We start from the raw sequence: 19,765 nt of genomic DNA, 5'->3' as shown, positions 1-19,765 counted from the left end.
CACACACACACATACACACATGGAGGCAACAGTTGCCTGGGCTGAGCGGACCGTCGTTGCTGCTGTGGTCTAAATACCCAGAGATATTTATTGTACTTGTCTAGTTGAGCCTCAGTGTCTTTGGCCCCGTAAGCCTCATTTATTCCAACTGACCCATGGCACTGTACTGGTTTCCAGTTTCCCACGGGGAGCCTGAAAGACAGGCAGCACATGTGTCATCACCCCTTGGGGAGATTACGCGACACGCCAGCCCACACAGCACACTGTGTTTGTGAATGTATGCAGATGGGTGTGTTTGTTGTGCCAGTTTATGGACACATGTCAGTGCAAACTGTTTTGCACCAGGAAGAATGATTGACATTTGTTTTACTGGATTATTTGAGCAGACGCTGGAAGTTTACTGGAGTGTAAGGACATTTTGGGAATGTGTGTGTGTATGAGAGATTTTGTAGAATCCTTATGGGGAAATAGCGGGGAGATTAACAAAGCATGTGTGTGTGTGTGTCTGCCGCTTAATGCTTAATGCTGCACAGACAGTGAGTAGGAGGATGAAGGGAAGAAAGGTGACGCTAACCTCCTCCCTTCGACACACGCGCTTGAAAGCACACACACTAATTCATTCCTCTCCCATGTGGAAATATTTGCTTTATCACCGAGTGAGATCCACGTTTGAAAAATGGGACATCTGCTCCCACAAAACACTCATCCATAAGAGGAAGCTCTTCAGGGAATGTGACTGACATGTTGTTATCCTGAATCAGATTATGTTACAGTCGGTGTTACAGGAAAACAAAAATCTCACTCGGTTTCAGTCGGATGGCCGTCCATCATGCAGTTTTGAAATGCAATTTTAGATTTCAGTGAATTTCTCGAGCTCGAAGGTGTGTTATGTACCAGCTGTAAATATAACTTTGGAATGAAACTGTATTTAGACATGAGCCTCAGGTATGGAGCCAGGCATATTGTAATAGTATCAGTGCTCACTGGGCTTATTTATAGTGGGATGTAATTTAGTGTGGTAAGCTGGTTAGACTGTATTTGCAGCTAAGGGGAAATAGAAGTGTTTTTCTTTAAGGCACTGTTTTTCTGCTTTCCTCTCTCTACAGGCAATGGGGCTATGAATATGTAAATTACAAAAGGGCAGCGTTTGGGGGGCAAAGCATTTTATTTGATTTCAAATGGACCTCTTATGCAATTATGACAATGCAAATTACTCTGAGCTCTGAGCTGAAATACAGATGGAATACAGCGTCTCCTGCAGCTGCACAGGTCCCTCCTCTGCTCTGCTGTGTGAGAGTGAAGTCAACGTTCCTCAAGGCTGCTCATCAATGAACGGAGCTGAAGTGGGACTTGGTTTTGTCTTTCCCAGTCTCTAAAATGAGGATTAATTGCAAGTCTGTTCACGCATAATGAGCATTAGAAAAAAAAAGTCCACTCATCCCTTAAAATCCAAATTTTAAAATAAAAGCTCCACTTGGATGCCTGACCTTCTGGATTGACTCTTGAAGTTTCCCCTTTCATCTGCTGAAGGATGGAGGTTTCTCTGTACCCTCCTTAAATCTGAGTTCAAGGCGTGCAAGTCCCATTTTGTGACTAGTTTGGACACCAAGTGTGGTTCAGCAACTTGCAGTGTGATTTGGAACTTGAATCCTCCAGCACACATACATTGAGAATGGACTCAATGGTGAAGCAGTTAAACTTTTGAAATGAATTTGTATTTTATAGATCCTGGATTTTTCAGTGGGAGAGTTTTCTGACATTTTATAGATCATTGGCTAAAGATTTAAATTAAATGCCTACTCAAAATGTGAATGCACAGCTCTGCTGATAATGAAATGCTCAGGGCTGGAGGAAATGGATTTCATGATACCAGGCCAATCTGTGCGGCTCTGCCTGGAACTGCTGTGCTCCACGCCTCCACCAAACATCACCGCTGTCTGCGCTGACACCGGGCCTGCTGCTGTGCGTGTTTGTGTGTGGAATACTAAATGCCATGTGTGTGAATGCCAAGCCTCAGGGACGTGTTTGCGTCAGAGATTGGCAGGTCTCGGGGGAGTTCGCGGCGAGTGATGCTGCCGTTCATGAATCCTGCGAGGAGTAAAATACATTTGACAGACTGTTATTCATGAGCCTGGTGAGCCAGATGTGAAAAGATTTCTTCTGTGGATCAGCTCTGAAATGTAATCATTGAGCCCCTCACTCATTTCCTTATAGAATACCGTCCCCGTTTTTAAAATAATAATGAAAACTCACTTCCTGGATGGGGAAATAACACCAGCCTTGCAACAGATTCTGGATCGTTGGGCCACAGCAGGCAGTCTGCAGGAGAACAGGCCTCCCATGTGCGTCCCACTGAGTTCAGCGTTAATGAACTAATCAATGGGACGGAGTTCTCGCTGTGGGCTGAATATATTACTTAAAGTGTTCCCGGTGGTCCGCTAGCATCGTCTAGTGTTACAGGTGTCATTCATGCTCACAAGCGTTACAGTCTGATAAGGTTTAATTTCTGCTCCTGTTAGTCAGTGACATACTGTTACTGTGGAAAACATCTTTAACTCTGAACATTTGAATACCAACAAAAAGACTCAAAGAGTCATTGCATGTTTTCTGCAGAATTCTCTCCTTTATGGATAAATGTTGTCTGTCAAACTGCATTACATTATCTCTGGCATTGAATGGGAGCTGGGATTTGTTTGTTTAGTTTAGTTAAGTTTAGGTTAATCGTTCTATTCACTTTCAAAAGCAAGTTAGCACTGTTGAATTTGATATTAAACTGCAACTTAATAGCAGGCTTAAAAGCTGAGTTTCACTGCCCTCTCTGGTCCAAAGATTGGAATTTCACAGTGTACTGACACACCCTGTTTCTCCATCACTCCAGCAGGATGAGAAGTTAAAGCACTGGAGGTCAGCAAAATTTTTGCTGGTGTTAAGTTGCTCTTTAAAGAGGATTGATGCTGATTTTATGTTTAAAGCTCATGCAGTGCTACTCATCCTGTGAAAACAGCTATATCCTGTTTTCTGTGGCGCCTCGTTACGCCTGAGGAAGAATATCCTGATGATTTCATCAGAGTTCTTTCAGTATGGAGATAGTTGGAGCGCCCCTTTAATTGTCATACAAAGTATCACCCAAAATAATGAATTTGTGCAGCGGTCCTGCATTCAGCTCCTGAATGAATCCGACACATATTGCACATTAGTGAAAATGTCTTACTTCATGTTGGACTAAAAAAAAAAAGTGCTACCCGTCAGTGTCGGTGCCAAAAGGATTGACTCAGTTTTCTCTTTGATGGTTGTTCGCACTCTGCCCTCCTCACACAACCGCCCCCACCCCAGCCTGCTCCCAGAGCTACTAAAAGAACAGATAAGAGCAACATCAAAGGCAGTCCTGCTTTTTCTGCTCTGATCCAAAGGCAGGCAAATGAAGGACAGGAAGATTTGAGTAGCCAAATAGCTTTGGGGTGTGTAGTGTGTAGTGAATGTGTAGATGGCTTTACATGGTAGATGATGACTGATTATCACAACCCTGTGTGCCAACAGACCAGTCCTACCAGCCTCATCAAGCACCTAATTACTTCACAAAGACCACAGAGCCTTTTCCTCCCCCTATAGGTTTTCCACAGCTGTGGGATTAGAGGCTTCTTTTCAAAGTGTTCCACCCAGATTTTGTTTAATCAACGGATTCAAGTCTGTGTTTTTTAGGGTGGCTGGCAATCAGCTGAGTTTTGAAGAGGGGATTTGTGTCCAGGCTCTCTTTTTTTTTTTTTTTTCTTTTTTGAAAGACAGCTGGGTTATCGTCACCAGAAAGCCAGGGTGTTTTCTCTAATCTTAATACCCAGCTACAGACACCCCTACTGCTGCAGTGAGTGAGGAGGCTATCAGATACCAGAGGCTAAGATTGTCTTTCAGTCTCTAAGCTGTATGGAGCTGGATGGAGCTAAGTGTGTGTTTGTGTGTGTCTGTGTGTATTATGATTTCATTTTGTCTCAGGGGTGGATATCAGACGCAGCATCATTGTTATCCACAAATACAATTTAGAGTGAGTTCATCTTGCAGTTTCCATGAACCAGATCCCAGCTGTAGCTGGAAAACGGGGTTGATGACAGCAGTGAGAGTGGACCAGAACAGTAAAGCTGTGGGTCATACAGCCAAAACAATGAGCTAAGAGATGCAACAATATCCTGCAGAGTTGAGCTGAACTGCAATACGATAATACTCTGTGGATTTCACACTCTGAAAATTAAAATAACTGATGCCCACAAAGTAGGAGAAGGCTATGAGAAGATAGCAAAGTATGTTGAGGAATCTGTTTCCTCAGTTTGGAATGTAACGAAGAAATCACAGTGAGCAGGACGGTGGTGATCAAGATGAGGTCTGGACGGCCAAGAAAACTTTCTGAGAGAACTGCGTGCAGGATCGCAAGGAAGGCAAATTAAAAACACAAGTCTGACTGCAAAAGACCTTCAGAAAGATTTAGCAGACTCTGGAGTGATGGTGCACTGTTCTGCCGCGTAGCTGCACCTGCACAAATATGACCTTCATGCAAGAGTCATCAGAAGAAAACCTTTCCTGTGTTCTCACCACAGAATCCAGCATCAGAAGTTTGTATAGAAACATCAAAACAAGCCTGATGCATTTTGGAAACGAGTGCTGTGGACTGATGAAGTTCAAATACAACTTTTTGGCTCCCATGAGCAAAGGTATGCTTGGAGTAAAAAGGGTGCAGAATTTTATGAAAGGAACACCTCTCCAACTGTTTGGGACGGGTGCGGATCAATGCTTTTGGCTTGTGTTGCAGCCAGTGGTGCAGGGAATATTTCAGCTGTAGAGGGAAGAGTGGATTCAACGAAATATAAGCAGATTCTGCAATCAAGCATCACACCTCTGTAAAAAAGCTGAGGATGTAAACAGGAAGGCTTCTACAACAGGATACTGATCCTAAACACTCCTGAAAATACACAATGGACGACCTCAATAGGCTCAAGCTGAAGGTTTTGCCATGGCCCTCACACCTCCTGACCTCAACATCATCAAATCTGTGGATAGACCTCAAAAGAGCAGTATATGCAAGATGGCCCAAGAATCTCACAGAACTAGAAGCCCTTTTAAAGGAAAAAGGAGTGAAAATACCCCAGAGAGTCTTAACTGGCTACAAAAAGCCTTTACAAGCTGTGATACTTGCCAAAGAGGATATTACTGCGTGCTGACCATGCAGGGTGCCCAAACCTTTGCTTCTGGCCGCTTTCCATTTTTGTGATTTTAAGAACTGTGAAAGATAGAAGTAGAAAGTCATCTTGGTTAAAATATTAAAGAAATGTGTCTTTAATTTTATGCAGTTTGGAAATCATGTCATCTTTTACTCACTCGCCTATTCACAGGAACAGAAACTTGCATACCACTGTATTAGTGACATTTTCTTTCAGTGTAGGAATCAGAAATCAGATGGCTCTCCCAATTCTCAGTCAATTCTAATCCAGTAATAACACTCAAATTATGTATTTGACAACTTGCTGTATTTCCATCCATGTTTGTATTCCAGCAATCATGTCAGACTTAGAAAATTAGCCAAATTCTGCGGAGTCATACTTTGCTGCCGTTGCTGCAATTATTTTATTATAGTTGCATTAAATCATGATGTTTGCATCACGTATTGAATCAAGAACATATTTTGCCAACCTGAGGCGCTTTGGATAAAACCACAATGAGTCATATTGAAATGAGGAAAGCTTCAGAAAGAGAGTCAAGGCTCGATCCCCCTTTAACGATGCTAATGTATGAAGACAAAGTGAAGGCTGCTGTGTGGATGGTGTACCCTTTGGTAGCAGTCTGCCTCATATGATTGAGGTTAGCGAGGAGACTGTGTTCTGCTCTGCCAGCCTGAGGAGCAAGCTGTGGATTATTCCTCTTTAATCACTGGGTTTTACCTTGCTCTATTCCTTATTCCAGCCAGGAGATGAAATGTGATTTTCATTTCTTTTATTCCTCAGCATGAATGTTATCTTTACACCTCTGCCGAGGCTGTGTGCTGGGCATGTTCTGGGGGCTTCTGAGCTGGCGTTTTAAATGCTGATTGGCTGGAGCGTGCCCGCTTCGTTACCTCTCCAGCTCCTGTTTGCAGGAATTTTAATTACCGCAGAGAATCCAGGCCTTTCTTCCACTTTGGCCAGCCTCAGGACTTTAAGCAAGGACAGAACCAAACTCATTACATTACTGTACTTCTGGCAGCAAACGCTCCTTCAGCTTTATGAACTTGGTCCAAACTTTTTGACAAGCCGAAGGCTTTTCTGCCCCAGTTGAAGTATCATGGTTACACAAGCAGTAAAAGTGGCTAGTAAACAGTGTTGATAAGCACTCTGTGGTTATTTGTTACTCCAACACAATTAACCAGTGTCTGTGGCCTTAATCAGGCTTTTTCTCTGTCACATTTTCCTCCCACACTGTCTGCTTCCCAGGCTCCTAAAATGGTTGCTGTCAGCTGCACTCCATTTTTTTTTTCCTCCTCTCTGACTCGACTGTATCACAATGTGGGCAAAAATACATGAACCTTTGACAGGCGAGTAAATTGGGATTTTGTAAGATGGCGGAGCTGCATGCTATTGCTTTTCTTTGATCAATTATTAAGCGTTTGTACCTTGTCTACTTGTTGCCAAAGCTGTGATGACACAGCACGTCACCACTCAGTCCCCTGTATAATTCCAGTGAAATGTACATTGATGTTATGCTGCAAAAGTAAATATGTGCCATAAAATAAGCCATTGGAACTGTATCCAGAGAATGAGCTGGACCAAACTTTTAGTTTGAAGTGTCTTCATTTAAAAAAAAAAAAAAAAAAAAAAATGCCCATCGCATTCACTGACAGTGTGCCTTCATAATGAGATCACAAACAACGCTGTGATTTCCTGGTGATTGTCTAATTATAAGAAATCGCATCTCTGCCTCTAATGAGTTTATGATATGCTTGTAATGGTTTTGATTATGATGTGAGCCACACTTACAAGTGACGTGAATGAAGACAAAGCCCTTACGTGTTGTGTAGTGGTATCTTGTGAGAATGAATCAAGCTCGCACCACCCGCGTTACTGGTTATGAGAGGCCACCTCGTCCCCGTTAGCGCCTCTATTCTCTATTAGTGGCTCTCTTCAGCCATGGTTCTGAATAATTCAACAAAGCAAAAGAGGACGGGCAGAGCGGGAGAGGAGATATGGATTGAAGATGATCTCGGGGCATGGCCACCAGGAAATTGACTTTCTGACGTCAGAATAAGCTGGAGAAACATGCTTGAATGTGTTAAGTCTGTTTGTCTACCGCATGTGCAGGTGGATGTGGGTGTCGTAGTCATTATGTCAGGAAAGAGAGCCGGAAACAAAAGTGTAAGTGAGGGTTTCACTTTGAAACCTCTTCTTCCCTCTCTTGCAAGATACTTTATTAATTCATAAATTCTGTCTGAGCCTCTGACCTGAAGGATCTCTGTAGTATGTCCAACCACAGGCGTTAACACATCTTCATTCTGACAGTGTTTCATCCCTAGAGAGAGCACACAAACAGCTGGCTTGAATGATAACACCCTAAGAGGCACATGGCATCTTGACATTTGAGTCCAGGTGATTGAGCAGGACTGTGGGTGTGAGTCAGGTGTCGCCAAAGTTGAATATTTCACAGCGCTGACTGAGTTATGACTTGCAGGGAGTGGAGAAGGTCAGTCTTGACGCAAAATGTTGGTGGAATTTAAAGGAGGTTTTCCATTGATAACCTCTGTGACTGCCTAATTTACCAGCATAGCGGAGTTAAATCAGATGCATGTGATGGCAAATACCCTTCAGCTAGGTTGAGCTACAGTTCAGAGGGGAGCTTTCAGTGCAAGAAGAGTTCATCAGAACTGAAATAAAAGCTTTTCCAGGTGTGGTTTGCTTTACTTTTGGCCATGCAAGCAGCAGGGCTTTAGGAATGCCAATGCCTGTCAGTCGCTCCGTCAGTCACTTTGGTCCTAAAGTGAAATTTCACTAAGAACAAGTACAGGATGGATTGCCATGGAATTTTGTACAGACATTCAAGGTCCATTTTTCATCACCATTAGGTTGGTATTTGTTGGTTTTGAGTGTAGTTTCTCTATAACCATTGGGTGGATTGCTATTAAATTAGAAGGTCATGTTGTCATCAAGCTCATCATGTCAGCAAATGTCCAATACTTGAGTTTATGATCAAATATCTGCAAGACTAATGACATTCCCAACAGTCTCAGCTGTGTTTGTGTTTAATGCTAATTAGTAAATTTTAGCATGCCACCATGCAACTAACATGGTAAACATTGTATTAGCTGATGTTAATCAGCATGTTAACATTGTCATTCTAAGCATGTCAGTATGCTAATGTTAGCATTTAGATCAAAGTAGGTAGAGCCACACAGAGCTGCTAATGTGGCCGTAGACTCTTGTTTTTGCATTGTTGTTAGATTCACCAGGTAATAAGAAACAGTGAGTAACGATGAGCACTCATACTCCGATATTTCACTCAGTATACTGTTGCTAGGTAAGTCATACAGATACAGTGTTTTGCTGGTAGATCCTGGGCCAGATGTTACCAGATGAAAGTTCAGCATGACATCTACTGAGGCTCTTAAATTCAGTCTTCTGTAACTGCCATTACAGTGAGCCAAATTCTCAACCTCATAGCCTGTGTCGCTGGGTGTGGTTCGCCCAAAGTATAGTTAATGCAAACAGTGCACTGTGTAACCCAATGTTAAACAGTATACCACTTCTACAAGTATAACTGCACCGCTTCAGATGGGCTGTAACCTGGTGCTATCTTTTTACTCTTTAACAGCATGCAAGAGGAGAAAGCATATGTAAAGCAAGAAATTGCCTTTGAGAAACATGTACTAGTTTTATTTAATGAGCCACCAGGCATCCTTTTTAAACATATTTCTAAAGAAGCCTTTCAGGCCAAGGATCAACTCTTCCGTTAGTTCATCTCACAGTAACTCAGAGTTGTCCTGGTAATTTGGAAAGAATTACAGTACTGTTAGGATGGCTTGAGTTCTGGCATCCACTGTTTACCCTGCTCTAATTTGCTCTCTGTAATCATGTTTGCAGTTCTGGTTGTTCCTCCAATTTCAACTCATAAGAATAGGATGAGGGGGCATTTGTCAATGGAATGGTGTTTACAGAAAGAATCCTAACCCCTGTCTCTTCCTTTGTGTCTCTAGGTGCCCCTGGTTGACAAAGGTAATCTCTCCCGCTGTGCCTCTCTACAATGGCCTGGTCTTCCTCTTCGTCTTGGCCAACTTCAGCATGGCAACCTTCATGGACCCTGGTGTTTACCCCAGAGGTTTGTATTCTCTGGTATTGTATTTATCAGAGCGCCACCCCACCCAATATCTCACTGCTCCACTCTCCGCCTTGCAGCCCGTTAAAGTCCTCATGCTCCACTGGCGGGACGCTGCTGGAAGTTATGCCAGCCTTCATATTAGGAGGTGCACTGAGTGTCTCTCGGCTGCTCGGCTTGTCAACGAAGCTGCACTGACTTAATGCCCCTGATGCAGGCTTCTTGTTTTCAGCGCTATCGGGGTTAAGTAATGATGATTGAACTCATCCCCGGGGATGTTTGTAATGCGCTTGTAAATGATAAGCACCTGTCTTTAGAAAGCTTTCTCTGCCCATAAAGGGGTAATCATCATTAGGTTGTATAAAGCACGGGTTATCTTCCTCCCCAGAGGTGACAGTGGCCTTCTGCTGCCGCTGACCTGCAGGTTTTTATACACTACCGATGGATGAGGAGTTTTCCGAGCTCTTGATGTTATATCTCACAGGCAGCAGACCCACCAAGTTTTGCTTAAAAAAAAAAGGAAACGAAAAAAAAGAAGTACTGGCATAGCCTTCAAGTGACATCTGCTTAGAAAATCACTCCATCATCCAGATTGTAAAAGTGAGAATGAAAGGTTGGTGTGTCCTAAGGATTTTTCCATTCAGGTCATTGATGTATGGCACAGTCATTTATCGTCATTTTCCTTTTTGGGGGAAACTGCAAAATGAGGTAATAGACGGAGCTGATAGAGCTGAAATATTAGAAAGTTCACGATTCAGTGTGATTTCGCAAAATGTACTGCAATTTGCAGAACTCTGACATTTCCACTTTCCTTGGTGGATAGAAGGTATTCTGGCATCACGCAGGACCTCAGGCGTCTCTGAATGAGCACTTCATTTTTAAGTTCAATTGGTGGACATACAGTAGGATAGCACTAAAAACTGTAAAGCAGTCTGGACCTGTAAAGTGGAAAATGAGTAACAAAGTGTTTGACTTGTATTTGATCCCAGAGGATTTTAAAGTTTTTATTTTTACATTTACAGTGGAACAGTTGGAACTCTCTTCAGTTCGATGAAAGCTTTAACCCTCTATTCTGGTTTTTTTTTTTCTTTTTTCCTGAAGAGTTTGTGGAGCCCAACATTTCAAATGAATGCTAATGTAGCTGCTAGAGGGCTAAATAGACAACTGTTTGCTAATTTTACCAAGAGATATGTCCATTTTATGTTTACAGCCTGTTCTGCTGTCCCCTGGCGGCCTTACTGCTTTTAAGTGAGCATACAGTACATAACATCTAGTTGAACAGAAGACACCATTGATACTTTCTATGGTGTAGTATAAGTTTAGTCAACAGAAGTCATGAAGTCACACACACCACACTAATTAAGACTGTGGCAGCAAAATCCCTGGCTGCAGTTAATGGACAGCGTGCATTTTAGATCAGCTTTTCAGCTGGAAGAGGAAGAGTGTTTCAAAAGTTACATAGGCTCACTATAACGTATGTCTTCCTGTTGGGTTCCTCACATAACAATAACAATGCCAAGAGACAATATAATATAGCAGTACTGCTCCTGATAGGCAGGGCAGTGCCTTTTCATGGCAGCTCCGTCATCATCGGTGTGTGAATGTGTGTGTGTGTGTGTGAACGAGAAGCAGATCGTGAAGCATTTTGTCCGCTCGGATAGGAAAGCGCAAGATAAGTGCAGTCCATTTACCATTAACTGTTCTCAACAATAGCTGTTGTGCATGTCAGATTTCTGAGAACAAGACACTGTGTTTCCCCAGGCGACAGCTAATGTAAATATTAGCCATGCACATGCAAAAACTGAGTGGATAAGTGTTTTAAGTGCTCATTTTTTCTATGAAAGGTCAATGGTTTGATCCCCATTAAGAGTCGTTCACCCTGCACAAGAGTCATTGAGCAAAATGCTGAGCTTTTGCATGCTCAGACAGTGTGAGTTGTCTACCTCATATAGAAGCACAATTTACCCTTTTATGATGGATGATACTCTTATTATCAGTGGCAAACACTTGTGCATGCATGCTCAGACACACACACACACACACACACACACACACACACACACAAATGTCCTCAGAATGCTCTCAGTAAGATTCCCAGCCACTCAGTGCTCCAAAGGACATTGAGCATTACAACCCATAAAGGCATTAATATTCCACCTGACCTTCACACAAGCAGTCGTTTTATAAGGGCAGGTGTCAGCGGTTTAACTTCTGCTTGAAGATAACTGCAGTTTAACATGAATGGCGATAACAGGATTAAGCCCAACATGTATTTGACAAAGATGAAGACTTTACATACATTCCTCGCTCTTCAATGCTAAAAATAAACATGAGGAAATCATCATGAATAAATGAGTAAATATGCTCTTAATGCAGATCAGCGATTTCAGTGAAAAGAGGTGAAAATACTTCATTTGTTTCGCTCATTTCAGGCAAGTCTGATTGGAATTGAGCTGTACTGCATGTCATCTTTGTAGTGTAGATGCATGTTGTATGAAATGGGCCACGGCTTTGTCTGCTGAATTCTTCTTGCATCGAGCATTTGTAGAAAAGGAGCCGTCAGAGGAGAAGCAGGCGTAGCTGCTGTTTGTGTCTGCTGGTTTGGTGAGCGGTTTACCTTTAAAATCTATTTGAAGAGACTTGACAACCATAATAACAGAGCAATCTCTGCTTATGGAACTGTTTATTTCTGTGCTCTACCTTTGTTTTGCTCTTGTTTTCTCTTTTCACTCTCCCTTGCTCCCTGTGTGTGTGTTCAGCTGCCTGGATCCCCCTGCAGTTATTATTGTACTGTGAAATTATTTTCTCAGGTTGGAGTTCCGTGTCGATCGTGTGAATGTGCCCTTTGATCAGCTGAAAGACATTTTATTTTGCACCACAACTCCAAAGCAAAAAGCTCTTAGTCACAGGAAAGTGGCGCCCAGTGCAGAGCTTCTTATGAACAGTTTGATTGACTGCACAGTCGCACCAAGGGCAGGGGAAATGTGTCATGCACGCTCATACTGTACTCATATAGGTGTATTGTTAGTTCAGATAGAGCAGAGCACCAACTCTGCCGGGGTTAGCGGTTAAATTCCCATTGAAAAAAATAAAAAATAGCATCTGTTATACATGAGTCACAGTGTGCCTGTTAATCAGTCTTAATGTTAGCAGAAGCAATAGGTCATGTCAATAAAAATGTTCACTTCTCTCAGTGTTTTCTCCTTCTGCAGACAGGCAGCAGCAGGGGGGGCTTCATTTAAGATGCTCCGCTGCTGTCCCTGTCAAGTGGAATCATCAATCAAAACCGTGTTTTTTTTTTTCAGTGTCTGTTTGTGACTGTTTTTCTCATACTCCACCATATGCATCTGTGCCCCGTTAATGTGCTTCTGTGTGTGTGTCTGTGTGTGTCCGTGTGTTCCCCCGCAGCGGACGAGGACGAGGACAAGGACGATGATTTCAGAGCGCCGCTCTACAAGAACGTGGAGATCAAGGGCATTCAGGTCCGGATGAAGTGGTGCGCCACCTGTCACTTCTACAGGCCGCCTCGCTGCTCGCACTGCAGCGTCTGTGACAACTGTGTGGAGGTGTGTGTGTGTGTGTGTGTGTGTGTGTGTGAGTGTGTATGTGTGTGTGCATACAAATGTGCACACAGAGAGGCTGTCCATGTACAGCATACCTGCATGTATGGAAATCTAAAAATGGGAAGACTAAATTAGATTATAGCAGCTTTTTTATCAACAATCTGGTGCTGATCTGTTAGCAATGGTTTGTTTGAATGCAGCACATATAATATATAGTTTGTCTCCCACTAACAATTAAACCATGAGACAAACACCAAATATACATTTTTAAAGATAATTTCTAAATATTTGTGTTTATTCCCCGCCCCAAAATTTGTCATCATTAAAGATCGTAATTATTGGCATAAATCAGCTTTTGGCAGCTTCAACTGGAAAACATTGTTATCGGTATTAGCTTTCAAAATCTAATTTTGGTCTTCTAAATGTACGCACTCATCAGGACATTAGTACACACCCACACACAGGATGCAGAATTACACAGGTTGTATTCCTGCGTCCTGTTTTCTCCTACATTTCATTTCAAAAAGGGCTGAATGTTGGACTGTCAAAACAAATGATTAGAACTGTATCCTCTAACGACCTGGTTAAATTAAGTTTTCATACTCAACCAAGAGGATTTTGTCATTAAATTTGTTGTTAGTGGAGATTTAAACCAGTGCCTTTCCAGTGATAAAAGATGATGCATCGGTCAATGCGTATAAACTTAAATTTACAATCCAATTTTAAGCCCAAACCCAGATCAAGTGTTAATACCATATGAATAAATTCATAACTGCTTGCCTCAGGACTTCGACCACCACTGTCCCTGGGTGAACAACTGCATTGGACGGAGGAACTACCGCTACTTCTTCCTCTTCCTGCTGTCGCTGAGCATCCACATGGTGGGAGTTTTCTCCTTCGGCCTCATCTTTGTCCTCCACCACCGGGAGAGACTGGGAGCGCTGCACACCACTGTCACGTATCCTTTCATTGCTGGAAATCTCATCGCAAAGCCCAATTCTTTCTTTAAATGGATGGTTGTTTATTTAATGTTTCAGAACAATGTTTCCAGAGCTGTCTGAAGGAGTCAGTGGAGCTCTTCTTACAGAACATGTGCTCGTGTTCTAGTCAGCTTGTATTGCTGTGGTTGACCTTGACCTTTGTGTCCAGCCTGGTGGTCATGTGCATAGCAGGGCTCTTCTTTATTCCAGTCATGGGACTCACAGGTTTCCATATGGTGCTCGTAGCTCGGGGTCGGACAACCAACGAACAGGTGAGGAGGCATTAGTGCAGGATGTGTTTGTTCTGAATGTGCACACTATCACACAATCATTTGCCTGTGATTCATCCAACGAAAGTCAACAGAGCTGCTGGTGTGGCCCTGTGTCACACTCGCACAGATCCAAACTTTCACACCTGGAGCTGCAGCTGTTGACACCTGGGCTTGCTTCAGGGCACCTTTGAGTCTTGACAAGCAAACCTCTGGTCACCACAGAGCATTAAGGGCACTGTGGCTTCACATACATCAGAATAATACAGTCCAATTACTCTGTGTGGACAGAAATTCATTTACCTTAATAAAGGTAAACATAACACACACTGTATACATACACACCAATTATGAGATGCTTAAACAACATGAATAACCCTCTTTGTATTCAAGCGCTGGACTGTGTGTATATGACTGTGTGTGTGTGTGTGCATGCGTGTGCACTGTGGCCTTGTGTTTCGTTTACTGCTGACTATAAACAAGGCGTTGTGTTCCTCAGGTGACGGGCAAGTTTCGTGGAGGAGTAAATCCCTTCACTAAGGGTTGCTGTGGCAACGTGGAGTATGTCTTATGTAGTCCCCTGGCTCCGAGGTAAGATGCTTTATAATGCTGCATGTGTGTACAGTAGATGCTTTTCAGTTTTTTTTTTTCTGTCACTACACTTAACTCCGATTTTAATCGGTAGTGGTGTATTCCTGCACTTGAGAGAATATGTTTTTGTATGATTATCCATCGACATATATATGTGTCTCTAGTGGCCCCATCACAGCCTATGACATGCATGCCATAGCACCAGTACAGTGCCGTCTAACTGCAATATTACCACAGACAGGAGCATTGTGTGTGTGTATTAGCGTATGCGTGTGCTCTTAGGTGGTTGCGGAGGTGTGTATTCAGTTCTGTCTGCGAGCAGCCAGCAACCCTGGGGGAAGGCAGATGGCTGAGCGAATTGAATCACTCCGTAGAACAACAGTTAATGGGAAACAGAGCACAGAGCTCGTCAATGTGTTTTTTTACACACACACACACACGCACGCACAGCATCGCTAAGACCCTTAGTGCCAGTTTTACAACCTATAGGGATAAGTCCCATCCCATAAAAATCAACAGTGTGACTGCAGGGAGACAACAGCAGGTGGGGGTGAAATGCTGTGTTACAAGCATCTGCTGTTAAATTGTTGCATAATTCCTGATGGAAGGTTTTTGATTTACCGAACCATTGAGTCAAAGCATGTTGGACCTGACTGATACTGAATGAAGTGTTAGAATAGCATAAATTCTACAGCAAATCATAGTTCAGCACACATTTTACTTCTCAGGTTTCCGCACCAGCCATTAAACATTAAAAGGAATCACAGTGACAGCCCTTTTAATTATGAAAAAACCCTGTGAGACTCACTTAAAGGTTGTTTTTCTGTCAGCAAGTTGTGTTTGACATGTCTGTTTTAAACTGCGTAACTAGCCAAATGGGATTATGAAAACTGCTTAACTAATTTCATCAGTGTGTTGTGCGGTGCATATCTCAGGAAGGCCAACAGGAGTACTGAAATAACATAAGCAATGCCGGCTGTGTTTGTGTAAATTTACATATAGTTTTAATTTATTCAAAAAGAATTTCTTCCATGTTCCAGATCACTGTTGAAGACGTTCATGCATATAACATTTTAGAACATTTTGTGCACGTGAGATACAAAAAACACAAGTCTACTAAACATTTCCAAAGTAATGGCAACGCTGACCGCTGGACTATTCTGAAAACTATGAATTGGGAAAGTATGACGTGACATTAAAGCACCTGTTTATTCATACTTGTTGTCCATTTCTCTGCAGGTACATGTTGGACCCCAGAAAAAAACCCCATGTCAAAATTCAGCCCCCATTCATCAGACCTGACCTGTCAGACAGGCAGATCACCATCAAGGTCAGCGACAACGGCATCCACAGCACCATTATCAGCTCCAAGGTGAGTTGTTTATAATTACTATAGAGCTTTTCTCTGTTGTTTTCCTGTTATTCCATCATCCAATTGACCTACATTTAGTCGCTCTTCTGTGGTGGTGTAACTATGTCCTCTTGCTTTATTCCCATAATCTCATGTCAAGGCAACAGGATGCAGTTGGTCATTAAAGTCAGATGTATTAGAGAATTTCCCCTTCCTTAAAACAGGGTATTATTAGACTTGATACTAAAGTGACTCACAGATAGGCAGCCACTGGCTTCAATTCATGCCATTTGTTGTGAAAATCAGCCTTCAGAGAGTTGGAAATTGGCTGATATTGGTAATGCATAGTTAAAGGGATAGCAGATTTTGTCTGTACCTGTAAGAGTACCCTCATCTCGCAGCCTAAAGCACAAAGTGGGGGAGAAAATGGAAAACGCAACTAAAGCATCCTCTTCCCTGTAAGAGTAGCCTTGTAGATTCAATTAACTCTCTGATGTTCTGGTTCTACAAACTGAGAGTGATGAAGTGAGATTGAGGAGCAAAATAGAAAATTGTCTCTGACTTAACGCGGTCAAGTTGCAATTTGGATAACCAGGTTCTGACAATGAAGAAGAATGTGTGGAATGAAAACGACGAAATCTCTGGTTCTGTTGCATTGATATTGATCCTTTTTTCCTCAATGCTCAATCTCTTTTACACGAACAAATGAATACTCTATTGAAAAAAATGTTAATCCAACTCTGAGATCATTTCCTTTCATCATTTCCAAGCCATTAGCCTCTAAAAAGAATAAATTTAAGCACAAGTAGAGCAGCTGCCTAGTGCAGCTTTGCTACCCTACAACCATCTGTGAGAGGAGTGTTTGTGCATCCCCAACACCAGCACATGCTCTTCTCTATTTCATCTGCTGCTCCCCCACCTGCTCTGGATGCTTTTAACACCCTGCTCTCCTCCCTGTAGTCCAAAAGCAGCCTGGATGGCCTGGATGACAAAGAAACCCAGCCGCCACTGCCGCCCAAAGCTGACAGGTACAACCAGCTGAAAAGCCAGATGACCTCCAGCGAAGGTAAGAAACACAGGAACACAGCCTCCCTGTGCTCACCGGCAACTCTCCTGTCAGTCATCATCAGTGCTATTACTCTATCCTGTCAGGGCTGCACCAAACAGCAATTCCCCAAACTCCCTCTGTACATCACCAGTGTCCCAGTGTGTGACTTGGTGGTAGTTTAACGTGATAAATGCCCATCCGAGTGGCAGGTCAATGGCCTTTCTTTATGCTGGGCCAGAGAATAGGTGTGATTTGTAGTGAGAAGGCAAGCACTGTTCACTGAATCAGCACCAGATTTGTGGTACAATGGAGAGAGTGAATCATTGCGACATGAATCACCACCTTTTTTTTGTGTGGTTTGTAGCAACTGAGCGCTGCCAAATGGAGGGATGGGAGAGGAACATGGTCTAGAATCAAGACTTTAACTTAAAAATGACTCTGGAAGTTGTCTGTGTAAATTAAGAACTGAGACAGATCCATTTTGCTGGTGGCTTTACTACTGATGGCATTAGCCACTGCTAATGTCTTCAATAGTTTGAAATGTCATATATAGTGGTAAATATATTGTTTTGAACCTACAACAGCAGGTTCCCTCCAGAGGATCTCCAGTGTCCTGGTGCATTATATTAGGGAGTGAACACCTTCTGCTCTTCCATGGAGCGCTACCACTGCCTGGTGGTACTTTAAAGTACTGCAGTTTGTCTAACTGGATCGCTTCCCTTTCGAAAGGCAATTTAGGGGACTCACAAATGTTCAGGAATTCTTTGCATATCCTTCGGAGACACGTGTCCACCAGAGCACAGAAGCAGCTACTTGCTAAGAAGCACCTTGGGGTTTCAGGCTTTGCTCGGGGATATGGCAGTTGGTCAAGGATTGACAGCTGGCTGTTGCAGAACTCAAATGTGCTACATATCAGTTACAGAATGGACTCTTACCATCTGACTACCCATCCACTACAATTCATTTTCATTCTGTAGAAACAGTGATGGTGTGGGTTTCAGGAACACAATTCCCACAGCCATTTTACTCTGATAATAGAATTCAGCTCAGAGGGCCTGTCTTTTCCCCCAGAAATGCCTTTCAATCAGAGCTGGTATAACAGCGTAATTTCTATTATCTGTACATTGTCAACTCTGATCTTCTTTCTGTGTGTGTTTTAGAGAGTTCTCTTTCTGGTAAGACCCATCCTTCCACTCCAGCCATGTACAAATTCAGGCCGTCCTTTGGCACTATGCCTAAAGTCCACTACCACACTGCCGGAGAGAAGGTAAGATATGATTTGTTTAGCACTTACGTACATGATACATGCTGCATGAAGTATCATTATTATTATGCTTAGTTGCTCCCCTCTAACAGCCAAGGGTGCTATGCTTTGTGCAAAATCATTAGTAGCAGTTGTTCAGGACAGTGACTTTATTCACATTCCCACTCACATTTGATATATTATTCTTCTGTGTGCTCCTCAGATTGTTATGACAGATGACCGGAAGACCTCGGCCATCATGGAAGAGGGTGTCCGTGGTCATGACTACCGATCTGAGCCAAACCTGGACCTGCCGGAGTACACCAATGCTCCCCTCCACCGCACCTTCCAGTCCTCTCCCCTCCAGCTGGACTCTGACCCCATCAACTCACGCTCCCTCAGCCTGAAGCAGGGTCAACGCCGGCCGGAGAAGGGTCAGCTCCCAGCCCTGCAGCCGCAGACAGTCACCTCCACCCCCTACAAGAGTGTCTTCTCGCCCAACACGCTCTCCAACCGTAATGGCAGCCTGTCTTATGACAGCCTGCTCAACCCCAGCCTCTCCCCAGCCACTGCCAGTGAGTGCATGGCCCATCGTGGCATGCCCTCCATGGGGTTCCACTCGCCCTACCTGCCCACCAAAATGTGCCACATCCGCGAACCTGAAATGCAGAGGCACCAGGTCGCTCCCACCTACAGTCCAGTGATGCCACCCAGGGGGGTGGGAAGGCAGTCCCCTCATGCAAGGGACAGGGACCCATCCCCAGTGCGCTACGACAACCTCTCCCAGACCATCATGGCCTCCATCCAGGAGAGAAAGGAGATGGAGGAGAGGGAGAAGCGGCAGATGTTGCATGGGCGCTCCCAGACCCATATCTATGCCCAGGACTCCGGCGTGTTTGATGGGGGCTATGGCCTACCCACCAATGCTTGCTACCCAGATGGGCCTCGTGCCCCTGGCTCCAGAGGCCCAACACCCCCGGCCTATGGAGGCTCCAGGGACAACCTGATGGGGGTCGGGTTGGTGAGCTATGGGCAACGAACCCCTGTGTTGCGCCATGCTGGCTCCACGCTGGGCCGCGCCCCAAGGACTTCATCCACCTCCCTGCACACAGATCACAGTAGCACCAACAGCAGCCACAGCAGAGCCACCGCCCCTGAGGGCCCCTATCGCTCCCCAGCCCACCATCCACACTCCCCTGCTGTGCCCCGATCCCCCTCTTACTCCCACCAGAAACTCTCCTACATCAGTGCCCATGAGAGGACAGACTCACCTCGTCCAGGGGGCCCAAGGTATGAACACTAACATTGCCCCTGTGGGACTGCATGCATTGTACTGAGCTGCTGGGAACTGGTGGGCACATTCTGATGGGCACAGCCAGCAGTTCATCGGCATAGTGTACTA

General features: G+C 43.8%; 1 protein-coding gene across 1 annotated transcript in view; it reads left to right on the top strand.

The window, feature by feature from the left end:
• The window catches only part of zdhhc8b (zDHHC palmitoyltransferase 8b), a 60,884-nt gene that overhangs the window by 39,487 nt on the left and 1,632 nt on the right, over positions 1–19,765 (top strand). The window contains exons 2-10 of the mRNA XM_076730519.1: positions 9,200–9,321; positions 12,727–12,884; positions 13,667–13,839; positions 14,031–14,133; positions 14,630–14,721; positions 15,961–16,093; positions 17,033–17,138; positions 18,281–18,387; positions 18,587–19,653. Coding sequence (XP_076586634.1) covers positions 9,200–9,321; positions 12,727–12,884; positions 13,667–13,839; positions 14,031–14,133; positions 14,630–14,721; positions 15,961–16,093; positions 17,033–17,138; positions 18,281–18,387; positions 18,587–19,653 — 2,061 coding nt within the window. The remainder of the gene's footprint in view (positions 1–9,199; positions 9,322–12,726; positions 12,885–13,666; positions 13,840–14,030; positions 14,134–14,629; positions 14,722–15,960; positions 16,094–17,032; positions 17,139–18,280; positions 18,388–18,586; positions 19,654–19,765) is intronic.

Source organism: Chaetodon auriga, chromosome 5 (assembly GCF_051107435.1).
Source record: "Chaetodon auriga isolate fChaAug3 chromosome 5, fChaAug3.hap1, whole genome shotgun sequence".
Classification (NCBI taxonomy): Eukaryota; Metazoa; Chordata; class Actinopteri; order Chaetodontiformes; family Chaetodontidae; genus Chaetodon; species Chaetodon auriga.
Note: the sequence above shows the minus strand (reverse complement) of the source record. Positions and strands in the feature narration are given on the sequence as shown.